The sequence below is a fragment of the Stigmatopora argus genome, chromosome 18 (assembly GCF_051989625.1).
Source record: "Stigmatopora argus isolate UIUO_Sarg chromosome 18, RoL_Sarg_1.0, whole genome shotgun sequence".
Classification (NCBI taxonomy): domain Eukaryota; kingdom Metazoa; phylum Chordata; class Actinopteri; order Syngnathiformes; family Syngnathidae; genus Stigmatopora; species Stigmatopora argus.
Genome location: NC_135404.1, coordinates 5,820,734 through 5,837,897, shown reverse-complemented (window position 1 = coordinate 5,837,897; position 17,164 = coordinate 5,820,734). Strand labels below are relative to the sequence as shown.

The 17,164-nt window shown below is 38.5% G+C and overlaps 1 protein-coding gene across 2 annotated transcripts in view; it reads right to left on the bottom strand.

Annotated features, from left to right (window-relative positions):
- The window catches only part of svild (supervillin d), a 48,270-nt gene that overhangs the window by 29,274 nt on the left and 1,832 nt on the right, over positions 1-17,164 (bottom strand). For both annotated transcript variants that reach the window (XM_077625834.1, XM_077625835.1), the window contains exon 2: positions 3,671-4,074. In XM_077625834.1, the coding sequence (XP_077481960.1) occupies positions 3,671-4,002 (332 nt within the window). In that variant the 5' untranslated portion in view covers positions 4,003-4,074. The remainder of the gene's footprint in view (positions 1-3,670; positions 4,075-17,164) is intronic.

Here is a 17,164-nt window from a genome sequence, read left to right as displayed (position 1 = left end):
TCCGACCAAAAGATGCTCGAATGCAGGATTCGTCTTTGAGAAACGCATGTTAAATATGGATGGAGACAGCAGCTGGTGCTGGGGGGGCAGAAGTGATGTAACAGGAGGAGGGGACACAGCGCAGTGGTGGTGGCAGGCAGCTGGGCGGGGTCAAAGGTTGCCAAGGAAAATCGAAGTAGGGCTGACATTTGGTTAAAAGCATAGGAAAATATTCCTTCTAAAAATAGTATAGTTGTGAAAATATACGTGAAAATTAACCAGAGAATTTGTTGGTTATGTTGACAATTATTTTGGACATCTCAGGAAAAATGGGAGTGACGTCTAGGAGTCTACAAGTTCACGTTTTGGGTTCGCGGGCTGCTTTAACGTCAACTTGATTTCACATGGGCCGGACCATTTTAGATTTAATATTTAGATTTTTTTTACATAAATGGATTAAAAGAACTGGATTAAAAGCCCTGAATATCCGTTTTTATAGATCTAAAACAATGTTTATTTTAGATTTTATATATATATATTTTTAGATTTTACAAAATGATTTTTGAACTAAAAACACAGAAAAAATGGATTAAAAAAATTACAATTATTGATTTAAAAGGGGGAAATCAGCAAATTTAATATACATCTATACTCTTCATTTTAATTTGATCCTAAAACAGAAAGTCGGCACTCATGATTTACTTTCCCGGGCCACACAAAATGATGCGGCGGGCCAGATTTGGCCCCCGGGCCGCCACTTTGACACATGTTTTAGAGTATAACTCCAGTGTCCCTGTGCACGGTGTTGTTCTCCAGGCAAGAATTCCTGTTTGGGTCAGATAAACCTGTTAGCTGTCAGTCTAAATTATCACTAGGGCGACTGAGCGCTTGTTTCCTTTGTGCTATTTCTGACGCAGAAGCCTGCAAACATCTCACCATACAAGGCCCAGTAATTATGTGCATCACTGTCATACAAAATGAAGACACGAGTCATCCAGGGGGCAACGTTGCACGCGATATAGCGTCTAAAAACATGAGCTAATCTACTGTAACTGACTGACAAGAATAACAAAGATATCATATTATTTGTACTTCATATGTAGCTATGAACATTTACTGTAGAGCTCTTTTTAACTCTTTTCGGGGCCATTGACGTCCAATCCATCTGAACAGGAGGAGTTATAAACATAATAGTCCCTTTATTCCATTCTTGTGTCATCACAAAATATTACATCATCTTCAAATTGAATGACCTCTTCATGTTACAAATATATCCTGGAAGTTGGGTAATAATCCCTTTGATACAATCTTAAATTATAGTGAATTTCCTTTTTGACCTCCTTGACCTTTGACCTATGGCCTAATTAACCCAAAATTCCATATTCTTATTTGAACTGTGAGGTTGGCTGAGAAATGACATTGGTTCATTTCGCTGCTAGCCTGCCCAATTCGAATGGATCGGGCATCCAATCGCCGTCAATGGCAGAGAATGTGTTAACTACTTGGCATAGTTGCAATGCCTCCCAGCTCGTGAGCCCGAAAATATGTATCATCAACTTTTCTGACTCTCATTTCTTCCTCTAGGCTGTTTTTTTAAGTCAGGATCAGACAAGTCACTTCTTTGTAGAATCTCAGCTTGATTAGTACTCTAACACTCACAGACGATGAGACTGAACATGTTTAAGTCATCCCACCAACATTGCATTAGATGAAAACACTCAAATTATTCAATAGGGCTCCAAATATTAGCAGTCATTATTTATTTATTTATTTTTTTAAATCCTGAGTTCCGTTGTTTTTTTTGGGTGTTTTTTTTCTTCCAATCTTAGTTTTATAGAATGTGCAATGGAAACCAAAGAAACTAAAGTGCTGTACGATATGCATTTTTTTTTAAATCATTATATTAATATCTCATTACACAATATTTTTATCTATATTTTGTGAAAAATAAATACAACAATTGTGACAGCTTCTCATCCACTCTATTTTTTGTCAAGTCAGCGAAAATTGGGCGCTATATGATGACCTAAATGGAAATTGTAATAGAAGGTCTATTTAAGGCGATAATGATAATACATACGGAAAATGTCGATAGAAAGTTTTGTACCAATTTGGCAATATATATATATATATAGATATATATATATATATATATATATATATATATATATATATATATATATATATATATTGACATTGTCCAACACTATCAAGAGTATTTCTACTTTTAATTGAAATAAGAAATAAGCCTATGTCTAAAAAAAAAGGAAGCCCAAATTGTAAATAATCAGTAAATTTAAAATCTAAAACAAAATAATACACAATACAATAAAGAAATTCACACAGCAACACAAGGAAGGTATCAAAGCAACTATGGCTCACAAGCTGTCTATTATTGTTTCTAAAATTTAAATGACATGTATATTCATTATTTTGCCATGCTAGTTTATTTTTGAGCATCTTTCTTTGTATTCTATCATTATGTAAAGAAGCGCCTACCAATACAAATGGACGTCTATCGCCGTAAATGGCAGCTAATAAAATAAGAATTCTTTCACAAGTGGCATCCCTGGCTGGACATTGAAGTCGAATAAAAGAAGCGTCTCGCATGTCCATACAGGAAAACTGTCCGTAGCAAAATAAATAAAGCTCTGCACACATGGCCACTTTAGGAAAGGCTTGCAGATGTGTTTACATCAAGGCCTAATACTTCCCTCTTCATTGGTTTGAACTTAACAGTTCCACTGAGTCACATTCTGCTGGAAGAGAGAGCACTTTCCCACTTATTTTCAGGCCGTTAGGCAATTTAGCCGCGCAGCAATCGTCTTAAATAACCGCCAAATTATGGCAGATGAGAGCTTTATTGAGGGCTACAATTGCCAATCAATGAACGCATATTGGCCTCGTATCCCAAGTATGGTGCTGTGCAATATTGAAACGGAATCTTTCATGATGCCATTTTACATCAATATAGTAGGATATACATTTATAATCATTTGGTGATCACTTATACAACAATTATAACAGGTCACCCACTCACTTTATTTTTAATTTGCATTAAACTGACTGACTAAAACTATCCAGTGTAAACTGTTGGATCCATATTTTTGCTCAAATGTAAAACATTCTACTTATTTACTCGTCTTGTCTCAAATAGTTTTTACTTTTAAGTGTACTGTATAATGAGTTAGCATAATATCAATAATAAATGAATATTTATATTGGAATGAAGTGTTTGTGTGCTGCATGTATTATATGTGTTGCTATTTCCATTTGTCTTACATGCATTATTCACATCTGGTTGGCAGTGTGAACCAATTGGCTAGCTATTGAGTTGTTGACTATTGATGGTGCTATTATGGCATATGGAATCCTATCAGTAGAGCAAGTCAGCGTAAATTAGGCCATATCAGCTGGCTAAAAGGTGTATATAGTAAGAATATGAATATTTCTCGTGATGATGACAATAGACAAGAAAATAGAACAGAACATTTTATATTGTTTTGGTCATTAGTCTCATTATATCGCACAAGACGAGCACTTGCCCAAAGTAGAACTAAGTTGGTACTAAGTACCAAACAAGCTTCTAGAGGTGTGGCTAAGGTGTCATTAATGGCAAGGCACTTTATGAGAAATTTTATTTGAATGTTGGAGAAAGCGGGGGAATCGGTCATCTCTGATTGCACCTTACCTTATATTGGAAGTCTTGACAGGAGGCGGAGCTTCCATTTCCAGTTTAAAGTGATTTATTTTCTCCATTCTGCAATCGTCATCGGCGTCCAACTCAACTTTACTCTTCAGGGCTCTCTTGGTGTACGTTTGCTCGGACCCATTATCCTCGCAATTTTCTTTTTTGGATGAATCGGCTAATTTCCTGTCCCGACTGCGGACATACTTGGAGGTGAATTCGTCGGGGGCGCCGTAGCGCTCAGCCAACTCTCTCCTTCGCTCGGCTTTGTAGCGGGCGATCCGTTCGGCTTTGGTTTCTGGGGCCGAGCTCTGTAAGGTGTCAACGGCATCCATTTTGCTTTTTGACGATGAAGAAGTAGATTCCTGAGTTACGATACGTGGTCCTAATCCATCAAAGTGATGGCACTGCAAAAAAGAAACAAAAAACAAAACGATAGACGTCATTAATGGTGCATTTTGTAGTTGTCAAACTTGATTTGAAAGGACATGCAGTGCAATGCCAGTGTTCCGAGGGAAGTGGCCACAGTTTGCTCAGCTGTGGCACTTTGGGTTCAACCCTTTGAGTCAGCTCACGGCCCCCCGTGAGAATGATGTCAGCTATCTCAGCTTGCATAGAGACTCCATTGCATCCCCAAGCCAAGTCCAGAAGCATAATTAACTCATTGGCTGCCAATGGCAGTGATGGATGAACAAATTGCTCTAAAAATGAGCTATTTTTATATTGGGCACACAGAACTTTGGCATACATATAAGCACTTATGACTCACAGACATAACTTTCTATCACCATTAAGACTTGAATGTTTTTTCTTTGGGTGACATTAATGCAATAGATGCAGTTTTGATTCATTGACAGGGATAGACATAAATTCTATTTAAAACAAATGTTTTAACCGTGTTTAAAATGCGTATTGTTGTTGTGATGAGCCCAATGGCAATACTGTAACTCTTGGCGATCCCCTAAATAAAAATAATAACAACATGGTGCCATCACAGACATAAAGACATGTTCGTATCTGCAAAATGACCAATGTGAAAACATTTTTTTAAATTAAATTCCCTTCGCAACAGACAGTAATCCATAATGCATTGGACGTCTACCGCTGTCAATGGCAGGCGATGTGTTCAAAGTAAAACACAGTGAGAAAACTATGCAAACATTAGTCAATTTAATGTCCCAGTCCAAATGGATAGGACATTTATTGCCATCGGCGGTACTAAAAGATGAGCATTTAATGGCAGCTCTCAGTTATTAGTCATTATTGCTGTCAGTTGCAGTGAATAGGTTTAAATACTTCCCACCAAATTGGGGTTGTTAATCACTTCTTAAAAATTAGCCAAACCACATGAGGCCTTTGCTTTTACGACTAACACATTTGGGATGAGGAAATTTGGATACTTATTGGGCAAAATTAGCACGTTTTTGCATATCTTACTTAGCTGGTTAACGTGGCACAATAAACAACTCCTGTAAAATGCTTAACTGTGAAAATGATTTCAGTTTGATATTTTGTGGAATATTCAATAAGATTTTGACGGCTTCACCAAAAAATGCGGACAAACGAATTAGAAAGCTGTGATGAGATCATTTTTGTTCCACTGAATATTTCAAGCACTGAAAACCGCACATCAGGCGACAACGCTGAAAACCTTCAGTTTGTTCCACACCAGCGGTGGAAGGGGGGTTGCTTTTCCACACTCTTCTACGTACTTCTAGCAGAAGTAAGCTTTAGAGGGTTTAGGGTAGGGATGCTCTCGAATTTCGGTAATTGAAACATTTTCACAAGTCTTTTGGTGTCAAAATGATGCAAGGAAACACCTTGAAAGTAAGGATTTTGGACAGGCTAGCCATAGCCAGTAAGGGTGGGAACCTCTGGGTTACTTGCAATACGAGAACTGTCTGTGATGCAACCTCACCATAACGATCATAGCGCGATACGGTGTTACAAAAATTATTGAAAAATTGGTCAGGAAATCAAATTACAGTGGTACCTCGAGATACGAGCGTAATTCGTTCCGGGACTGAGCTCGTATGTCGATTTACTCGTAACTCAAATGAACGTTTCCCATAGAAATGAACTAAAAATGAATTAATTCGTTCTAACCCTCTGAAAAAACACCCAAAATAGGATATTGGATTGGAAAAACATTTTTATTTGTTCTAATTCGCCATCTATTAACAAAGTAACAAATAACTAGTGGTTTAATAGTACTAAAATGTGTTTAATAGTATACTAAAATTAGACGGATTTCGCGGAGGGTAGAGAGAGAGGGGTGGGACTTTTTGCAGGGCAACACGCTCGTAACATAACAAACAAATTTAAATGAACTTGGATTACGATGCAGACACACTCAAAAATAAGTTTATTCTAACCTTACACTAAACTTAATTCTAATTTTGTTTTAAATTTTGATACCTTTCTTCTCCCGAGTTGGCTCTATTTGTCCCACCTCCACCCTGACTTTCAGATGCAACCTATCGTGGGTTGTTTGCTTTTGTATTCCCTTCAAAATATTCTGAAAATGATGTACACAAATGTCCTCACAATAGGATAACGCACGACCACTTGCCAACGAGAAGCAGTATATACTCCTCTTGTATTAGCGATCGATAACTGACTAACGGGAAAAAAACACTGAAAATTTTCAACGCTCCGCCCAGTGCTCGTAGAGACATTACACGAGGGAGTTGCGGGGAGAAAGACAGTGCCCATGGTGTTCTTATGAGCAGCCTCTTGCGTCCGCTGTATGCTCGTATATCAACATTTGTCTCGTATCACAAGATACATATTTGCCCGAAATTTTACTCGTATCTCAAATTGCTCGTATGTCGGGGCACTCGTATGTCAAGGTACCACTGTATAAAGTGATTAGTTTGACAAATTTTCAACGGTTCCTCAAAAAAAGGAAATAGTAATCGTTCTCAAGTAGTTTATTTATTAAACTGTACCACAAAAGACACACAATGAGAACATTTTCCATTTGTTGTGTCTCAAAATAAAATCTTTTGGAGTACCAGCTGACTTAACACTACCATACAATGGTTAATCCAATTGTATAAAAACCACCAGTTAGAAACACATGAAAAGGATTTCCCAAACCTGAACCCTAATCCAGTTGTCGTTCATTCTCTGTAGTCAAATTTACAGCATCAAGCAACAATGGAATTCAGCGCAAAAATATATGGGGCAGTGCATAAAATACCAGTAAAATCTGTGAGATAGTCAGATCACCAAACAGGAGCAATTTCCGAAAAATACTAGAAAAGACCAGCTCTAAATGACGCCATCGTGAATTGGAAACCCCCACTAAGCTTCCAAGATTCAACAAATAGCAACACGTTAGATTTATCTTAACTTTACTGTTCCATCTCTGCTTTGCCGATTTTGCAGAAACTGTGCGAAAGGGCTTCCACTTTATCCTTGCAGTGTTTTATCAAGTGGGGGAGGATTACAAGAGGTCAGGCTGAACACTGTAATATTTCTTATTATTATTACTCTTCAGAGAGCGCGAGAGAAACCTGATTCTGGCTTGTTTTCACTGCCCAGCAGGTGGTCATGAGTCAGAGCGAAAGCCTCTGAGGTTTCTTCAAGCTCCACTTGGATCAAAACAGAAAATGTTCTAGAAGTAAGCTAATTGATTCCACTTCAACGGTACGCTGACCTCTCTTCACCCCTCGTTCTCTTCCACCCGAGACCTAAGTTGAAAACACTCGGCTGAAAATATAATTGAGGAAACTGAGAAGAAAACATAGAAATTATCATATGCAATGTTTAGGTTGTTTTTTTTTGGCTCTGCTCAGTTCGGCAGGCTTTCTGTACATGATGACTGCAGTGCTCCATGCTCTACCTCTTTGTTTGTTTGTTTGTCGGAGACAGATACTATATAGTCTCTAAACAGTGGTATTCAGGTTGCAAAACGCCTCAATCGGGAAATTTTGTCTCGAGATACAAAAGAAATTCAAACATCGTACAGTGGTACCTCAACATGGTCTTGGGTTTACAACACTAGCAAATACAGATGCTCCCCAACTTACGAACGAGTTACGTTCCGAACGATTGTTCGTAGGTGAATTTGTTCGTAAGTTGCCTCAGTGCTATATTTTGTATTATAATTTATGTTTAAGGCCTATAGAATTATATTGAAGGTTTATATAAGTGCATTTATATGTTTAAGGCTTGTATAAGTAACCTGCATTGGTTTGTACTGAAAAAAACATTTAATAAAATGGAGAGAATACGTACAGTACTGTATACATACTACCGACGGTTGAACGATTCAAGTTGTATGCCCGTGCAACGCTCACTATTTTCTCACCCGCATGAAGCTTCTTTATTATTGCCACTTTCATTTCAAATGAAATGGCTTGCCTCTTCCTTGCACTACCACCCTCACTAGAAGCCTTTCGCTTTTCACCAACCATATTGAATAATGGATGCACGAGATATTTAATGATAAAAATGAAAAAAGTTCTTTGCGCACTGGAGATACGTTCACGCACTTGCGCACTGCAACAAACTGGGCAGAAGATCGGTATTAGCGGCGGAAAGAAGCACTACTCGGAAAAAGGCGCGCAATGCGAAATCTAACTTACAGCATCTCTTTCCGAACATTTTTCGACATATGCCATATGCGCAGACATGTTCGTATGTACCGTTGTTCGTAACTCGAATGTTCGTAAGTAGGGGAGCGTCTGTATAGATAAAATGCTATTCTCCCAGGATCTCAATGTAAAAACATTTTGTCCAAATGACTTCACCAATATTTGAATGCATAAAAAACGGCACCTTTTGGTCATACTTTCATCACCTAATATGGCGTTTTTAGTTTAATTTGAGGTAATGCATCATCGCAAAATGACAAAATAAAAGCAAAATAGTACAGTTTTACATAGCTCAATGTTTGGAAGACCTCCCATGTCAATCCTACCTTGAGAATTGCCTTAAGAAGGCAAAATGATCCCCTGTTGATTTCAAGAGTAGGCACAAGCTTACGTAAGACACCTAGATTACTACTTCCTAAAAAAGGAGCGTAAAACAGCACACGGGGAAAACCAAAACTACTTTGTTTGGAAAGTGGTACTGTTATTTCAAGCGACAGGCATTAGAAGTGAGTCATTTTTGACAGAATTCAAAAACAAGTGCGACAGTTGCTCTACTTTTGTTCCACCACCTTGGTTGGTAGGTATGCTGTTATACTGGTTTTACCAGCAAATTGAGAAAGACTGCTTTATTTCTGCTCCTCTAGGGCATACAAACAAACAGAGCCATCGGTTTCCAGTCACGGGGGTCATATATTAACATACTTTTGTCCACTCCGCCATCAGACTGGCTCAGTCGGGAAGATCACTTTTTAATAATTATTTTAATAAAACCTTTGTGACAGGGGTGTCAGACTCGGGTTGGTTCGAAGGCTGCGTTAACGTCAACTCGATTTCATGTGGGCCATTTTAGATATTATATTTAGATTTTTTTTTATATAAATGGATTAAACGAACTGGATTAAAAGCTCTGAATATTCACTTTTTTATAGCTCTAAAACAATGTTTATTTTAGCTTTTTTAAAATATATTTTTAGATTTTACAAAATGATTTTTGAACTAAAAACACAGAAAAAAAATATTAAAAAAATTACAATTATTGATTTAAAAAGGGGAAAATCAGGACATTTAATATACATCTATACTCTTAATTTTAATTTGATCCTAAAACAGAAAGTCGGCACTCATGATTTACTTTCCCGGGCCACACAAAATGATGCGGCGGGCCAGATTTGGCCCCCGGGCCACCACTTTGACACATGTGCTCTATAGTGTGTGTCGTCATTCCCTTACATTCTACGTAAACATTTATCTGCACATTTTTGTTTGTTTGCGCTTTAAATTGCCTCACACACACACCAATGGTGCTGTTGTCATGATGCAAAGCGCTGCCAACTAACTAGGAGCAAATCAGGGTTCGGTGCCTTGCACAAGGGCATTTCGGCACGAAGAATTGAGCAACAGACCCTTCGGTCCCAGAACAACTCGAGCTAGCAACTGTTCCTTACATACGCATGTAACCGCTACAATACATAAAATATATATATACTAGATAGATGTAGCTTTTAGTCATCTTTTTCAATTATATATGTATTTTATTTCAAATTCTTATTTTCAATGGCTTAAGTAGCCCCAAAGCTTTTTGAGATATCAAATCAAATCAAGGCAGTTCATAGGCTGTTTCAACAAAAGACATGTTCCAATTGAAGAAAGAAATGTCTAGACACGTGAAGTTGGAAAATGTTCGCATACTTACACAACGGGAGTGATAAGGGGAGTTTGACAAACACACACTTGGAAGTTCAAGTGGGATGTCGGGAATAAGTACTTTAAAACTGAACATTTCACTGCCGTTGACAGCTAAAGAGGGAAATACAATTTAAACTGGGAGGGCAAATCTTCATTTACTGCCAAAATGGTTTGGAGGTCTACTATTGATGAATGCATTTAAATTCACAGATGGATGATTGGATGCCAAATAGTTGGGCATCTATCTGTCAAGTTTTGCTGGGGATTTGGTGGTTGAGTGTGTTTCTTTGTGTGTCCTGTCCACGTGATTGGCTGGTGTCTTTTCTCGCTCTCCTCTTGTGTGACCCAGGTTTTTGTGATTGTCATCAACCCCTGAGTGTATATTTAAACCCCGTGTTTTTGTGTATCCATGTGCAAGAATTTCTGTCATTTATTATGTCTCCCTGATCTTCATTTTTTCCAGTTGAGTTTTTTTTCTTTTTTAGTTCTTCCCAGCTTGAAGTTTTTTATGTTTCATTTTAACATTAAACTTTAAGTTGGGCACCAGCACTTCCCTTTTGTCTGCCTGTTTCCTGCACCTTGCGTCCCCTGAGGCGCACATTACACAATCATATGCTGGGCCCTGAAAAACTTGATGAAGGGATTTAAAAGGGACTTTTTATCCTCTATTCCACATGTGTCAAAGTGGCGGCCTGGGGGCCAAATCTGGCCCGCCGCATCATTTTGTGTGGCCCGGGAAAGTCAATCATGAGTGCCGACTTTCTGTTTTAGGATCAAATTAAAATGAAGAGTATAGATTTATATTAAATTTCCTGATTTTCCCCCTTTTAAATAAATAATTGTAATTTTTTAATCATTTTTTTCTGTGTTTTTAGTTCAAAAATCATTTTGTAAAATCTAAAAATATATATATAAAAAGCTAAAATAAACATTGTTTTAGATCTATAAAAAAAATGAATATTCAGGGCTTTTATTCCAGTTCTTTTAATCAATTTATAAAAAAAAATCAAAATATTATATCTAAAATGGTCCGGCCCACGTGAAATCAAGTTGACATTAAAGCTGCCCACGAAACAACCCGAGTCTGACACCCCTGCTCTATTCAATCATGAAAAAACCCATTAACAGCAATACTAAATACCAAATACTCTCCATCTGACCCCTCTATGAAGTCTGCTTTAATCCAGGGCTGCGTCACCCTCTCTTCTAGCGACAATGGCGGCACGGGGGGAAGAAATCGGGTCAGCTGTGTTTTGACAGTGTCACTTCCTAAGACAAAGCAGGACGCAGGAATGAATGAGTAAGCAGACCCTCGTTCTGTCAACCAGTTTTACGACTGACTGCCCTCGGTCCGTTCAAATGGATTTTAGCGCGTTTAAGTCCGTGCATTATGGTCTTGGCCTGCGTTGCTCCATCTCTTCCGGTCATCTCAGTCACCCTGGAGACATATATGGCGTCACATGTTCACCCCACAAAGGTGTCTGTGTTCTCTTCATGTAGCATGCCATCTAACATTGAGTACTTTCTTCCTTCCTTCCTTCCTTCCTTCCTTTCTCTGGGACTCTAAGTTCATCTCCAAAAGCCAGGAAAGAGGTGAGTCATGTGATTGAGGGGAATTTGAACAAACACCCATTTGAAGCAATGGATTTGTGTGCTTGCATTTCAACAGGATGAAGCGTCCCACCCGGCTGTTGATACTAAAAGCGAGTAGGTCGGATACTGAAATACTGGATGTGCATCGTGATTGCTTTTTAATGCGAAACACATTGGCCCCTCAGCATGAGGTTGATTGTTGTTAGAGGGTGGCTTAAAAAAATGGGACAGGACCACCCCCCTTTCCCCCCCTTGGTTGCTTTGTTTATGCCATTTTACAAATGGACAACCATTTTGTCTGGCTTTCCTTCATTCTGTGCGCTAGTTTTGATCTTCACAGCAACAAAAAAAATGTAATTTTCCATGCGTTTCCTTCCAGGAGGAATGTGTTAGGACCTGGTGGTGTTTTTTTGCTGAATTTTCTAGAAAATGCCACAAATTGTGTGGGCTGATAATCTTTGTATGGCTGCCAACCACTGAGGCAAATTTGGATTGGACGTCTATTGTTGTCAATGGCAGGGAAAGATGATCACATGATACCAACCATCCTAGTTGAAATGGATTTAATGTCTATTAGTGTCAACGGCAGTGAATGAATCGGCCTTATCCTCACAAGGTTCGCAAGGGGTGCTGGAGCCTATTCCAGCTGACTTCGGGCATGAGGCGGGGCAATTTAGAGTGTTCAACCAGTCTACCCTGCATGTTTTTTGGAATGTCGGAGGAAAAAGGAGTACCCTGAGAAAACGCACACAAACTCCACATAGGAGGACCGAACTGGGTTCTAACCCAGGACCTCCGAACTGTGAGACTGGCGCGCTAACCACTCAACCACCCAGCCACCCCGGCAGTGAATGAGTCACGTACTAAACACCATCTACAGCAGGGGTGTCAGACTCGGGTTGGTTCGTGGGCCGCTTTAACGTCAACTTGATTTCACGTGGGCCGGACCATTTTAGATATAATATTTAGATTTTTTTTTAGAAATGGATTAAAAGCCCTGAATATTCCGTTTTTTATAGATCTAAAACAATGTTTATTTTAGCTTTTTAAATATATTTTTAGATTTTACAAAATGATTTTTGAACTAAAAACACAGAAAAATGAATTAAAAATTACAATTATTGATTTAAAAGGGGGAAAATCAGGAAATTTAATATACATCTATACTCTTCATTTTAATTTGGTCCTAAAACAGAAAGTCGGCACTCATGATTTACTTTCCCGGGCCACACAAAATGATGCGGCGGGCCAGATTTGGCCCCGGGCCGCCACTTTGACACCTATGATCTACAGTATTTAGCCTGTTTCCATTTTATTGTTATTACTACAATATATAATGCTTGCCCAACAAATGCAATGCAAAAATAGTTGGCTTTTCCTATTCATTTTGTATTTTTAGCTGGTGCGATGTATAATAAAAAAAAATACAGTAGTATGAAAATACACTATACTACAATAAACTTATATACTATACCATTATGTAACTCTATTATGGGGAGAGACCACCAGATATCCTTATACCATGGATGCGATAATTAACCACACAAAGCAAACATATGGTACATAAATAAAAGTGTTAATGGGCATAATTATTTGCTACTGGAGCATTGGGGAACAATATCACCCAGAACTGAATACACGGGATCCATTTCAGCTGCCGTTCTTGAAACTGTGACATCACTCAACCTTTGTTTTCAAAGAACAGTTTTTCATATTCTTGCTCATTAGAAGTAAAACACCTGGTGTATATATATATATTTTTTTATAGAAAATATCCCTTTTTCCTCAAACAAAGCCACAGTTTACGAGTTGGGCGTGACCCACATTCCTTCTGTCCTCCTGTGTGGACATGTGTAACGTGGAGAGAGAAAAATATGTGGTCAACTTTAACATTTTGGACAGATGTCTGGGCCTTTTGTATTTGCAAACACTAGCTGGAGTGCCTCGATACCTTGCCAAGTACCCCCAGTAATGTCAACGGGGGATCTTTGTTAGCAAAATAGAACTACAATCTCCACATAGTGAGAGAAACCAAAGTTTAAGGCTGTTGTGTCCACACTGACTGACTGAACCTAATCGTTTGGACGCTTATTTGTGTTTTTCTTCTTTTGTACCTCACAGTGGTTTATTCGGAAATAGTCTGAGACCAGCCCTGACAAGCTGTGCATAGATAATAACTCTTATCTAAAATTCTTGAAAACCTGTTGCATCTTGTCTTGTTACAGCGTAGTTATTCATGAAGGTTCTGTAACCATCCGTTTCTAAAACTAAATTCTTATTTATTGACAGTGATGGCCATCCAATCATTTTGCAGTAAATATTTAAAGATATACTCCTACAATGCAGTTATTTCTTTCAGATTATTCATTTTAACTTTTATTTGTTCATTAATTAGAATTTGTGATAATTTAATGTATCATTCATTCATTCATTTTCTGAACTGCTTATCCTCACAAGCGTCACAGGGGGTGCTGGAGCCAATCCTAGCTGACTTCGGGCAACAGGCTTGAGACACCTTAAAGTGATGGCCAGCCAATCACAGGGCACGAGGAGACGGATCACCATTCACGGTCACATTCATACCTAACAAATTCGAGTGTTCGACCAGGCTATAATGCACGTCTTTGGAATGTGGGAAGAAACCGGAGTACCCAGAGAAAACCCACACAAGCCCAGAGAAAACATGCTAACAGGAGGACCGACCTAGGATTGAACCCAGGACCCCAGAACCGCGAGACCGATGCGCTAACCACTGAGCCGTCAGGCTGCCATTATTTTGAACGTGGCTTGAAATTAATTCAATTAATATTTATTCAACTTTTCTATCAGTCATCTATTGAAAATGCCATTTATGTACTTAATCTCTGCTATTGACAGCATTGGGTGTCTGATCAATTTAAACTAAGCCTATTATATTTCAATATTTGATTTATTTATGTTTTTTACAGGCCGCCTGATGGTGTACAGCACACGTGTCAAAGTGGCGGGCCAAATTTGGCCCGCCGCATCATTTTGTGTGGCCTGGGAAAGTAAATCATGAGTGTCGACTTTCTGTTTTAGGATCAAATTAAAATGAAGAGTATAGATGTATATTAAATTTCCTGATTTTCCCCCTTTTAAATCAATAATTGTAATTTTTTAAATCATTTTTTTCTGTGTTTTTAGTTCAAAAATCATTTTGTAAAATCTAAAAATATATATAAAAAAAGCTAAAATAAACATTGTTTTAGATCTATGAAAAACTAAATATTCAGGGCTTTTAATCCAGTTCTTTTAATCCATTTATAAAAAGTCTATCTAAATTTATCTAAAATGGTCCGGCCCACATGAAATCGAGTTGACGTTAAAGCGCAAGCAGGCGCTGGTTTGATTCCCCCAGTTTAATTGTGAGTGCGGATTGGATGTTAATCCATGTCAAAATATGCCAATCAGTTAAAAGAATCCTGCAAGTTTGATAACAAACAATCCCTTTACTCGATTTTAAGTTATCTCAAAAATACCTTTTTCTGGCCTCTCTAACATTTCCTATAAATAACATAACCTGAGGCGCCGATTCTATCGTTTAAAATCGTTGATTCAAAAGTCAATCGAGCCCTGCGGGTTCACACAGACGACAGTGTGTTTTGCTCTATTTTTACACACTGTCTTCTTTGTCCACAGTTTCCGGCCTTCTGTTCCCTGCATTGAAAGGCACCATTAAAAGCATCGGACGGGAAAGCTGGGGCGCAATCGCATTTATGTTAAAAGACGACACGTTGAAAGGCTGCGAACAGCCTGCGGAAAAGCACACTGAGGAAAGCGGGGAAGACTGCTGAGTGTGTATATGGGAAAGGGTGGGGTTGATGAGGCTTTATCACACCGGGAGATCGCGTGTGGACTCGCACATGCATTCTGCTTCACTGGATTTCTGTAGTGGCTGCAGTTAACTCATTGGCTGCCATTAACGTTGGCTCTTTTAAAAAAAAAATACATAGCACACACTAATTCTGGCATCTTCCCACTTAATACTCTCAAACCAAGGAAAAACATTAACATCTTACTTTAATGCTCTCCCATGAATTAACATCGACAGCCTTTGGAAGAGTGGTTAGCACATCCGCCTAACAGGTCTGAGATCGAGGGCTAGATCCCCAGTGGGATCCGACCTTCCTGTATGGCACATGTGTCAAAGTGGCGGCCCGGGGGCCAAATCTGGCCCGCCACATCATTTTGTGTGGCCCGGGAAAGTAAATCATGAGTGCCGACTTTCTGTCATAGGATCAAATTAAAATGAAGAGTATAAATGTATATTACATTTCCTGATTTTCCCCCTTTTAAATCAATAATTTTATTTTTTTAATCTATTTTTTCTGTGTTTTTAGTTCAAAAATCATTTTGTAAAATCTAAAAATATATTTTAAAAAAGCTAAAATAAACATTGTTTTAGATCTATAAAAACTGAATATTTAGGGCTTTTAATCCAGTTCTTCTAATCCATTTATTTAAAAAAAAATCTAAATATTATATCTAAAATGTTCGGACCCACGTGAAATCAAATTGACGTTAAAGCGGCCCGCGAACCAACCCGATTCTGACACCCCTGCGTGTATGGTGTTTGTATGATCTCACTGGACCTATGCGGGTTTTCTGCGCACGGTCCGGTTTCCTCCCACATCGCAAAAACATGCATGGTTGGACACTCTAAATTGCCCCTTGTGCCCTATGATTGGCTGGCAACCAATTCAATTCACCTACTGCCTGTAGTTTGCTGGAATAGGCTCCAGCACCTCCCATGTCCCTTTATTTCAGCAAAAAACGAATCCAGTGTTGTCACTGTTAGAAAGAAGCTAATGTTGCGTTGCTCAGCTCCAAAGTGATAGATGCGCATTTTTAGGCTGTAAAACTCAAGTGTCGACCTCTTAATTCCATGTCTCAATAGATCATTGAAATTCCAACTGCGTCTGGTGGGGAGTTGTCGGCACACTTGCGAGTTGGATGTTGGACTGCACTGGCGAGAAGCATAAATATTTAAACAATGAAGAGGGGACGTGACAATGTTAGTAATAGCAGGACTTTGTAGACAACAGTGAAAGCCATGTTTATCAACTTGGCTTGCTATAAGCTCATTGGCTGCCATTGACGCCAATAGACGTCCAATTCCTTTAAAGTGGGTGGGTGAAAATTCGTTGATTCGCTGGCACAAGCATGCTTGAAAAGGCTTGGTTGTCTACAAGGGAATAGTGAAAAACTCTTGAATTCACAGCAGAAGGGGGACTGGACGTCTATCACTGTCAATGAGTTAAGAATGGACCCATTCCATTTAATTTTTATTTTTTTAACAGAATCAAACTGTGGTCACGGAGAGCCCTCTTTACTCTTTGACTCTATAAATGTTTCAATACATTATTTCCTTCTCATTTACTTATTTTTAAGGAAAAAATTGTCTATATATATTTTTTAAATCAGTGCTATTCTTTGTGTATTAAAGTTTTCCACCTATTAACTCAATGGCAGCCATTGAAGGCAATAGACGTCCAATCAATTTCAAATGGGAGGGTTAGCAGGGAATGAACATTCTCCCAAATAGATTGGACAAATCCTAGTGAAAAGATAAATGTAATTCCCAGCAGAAGGA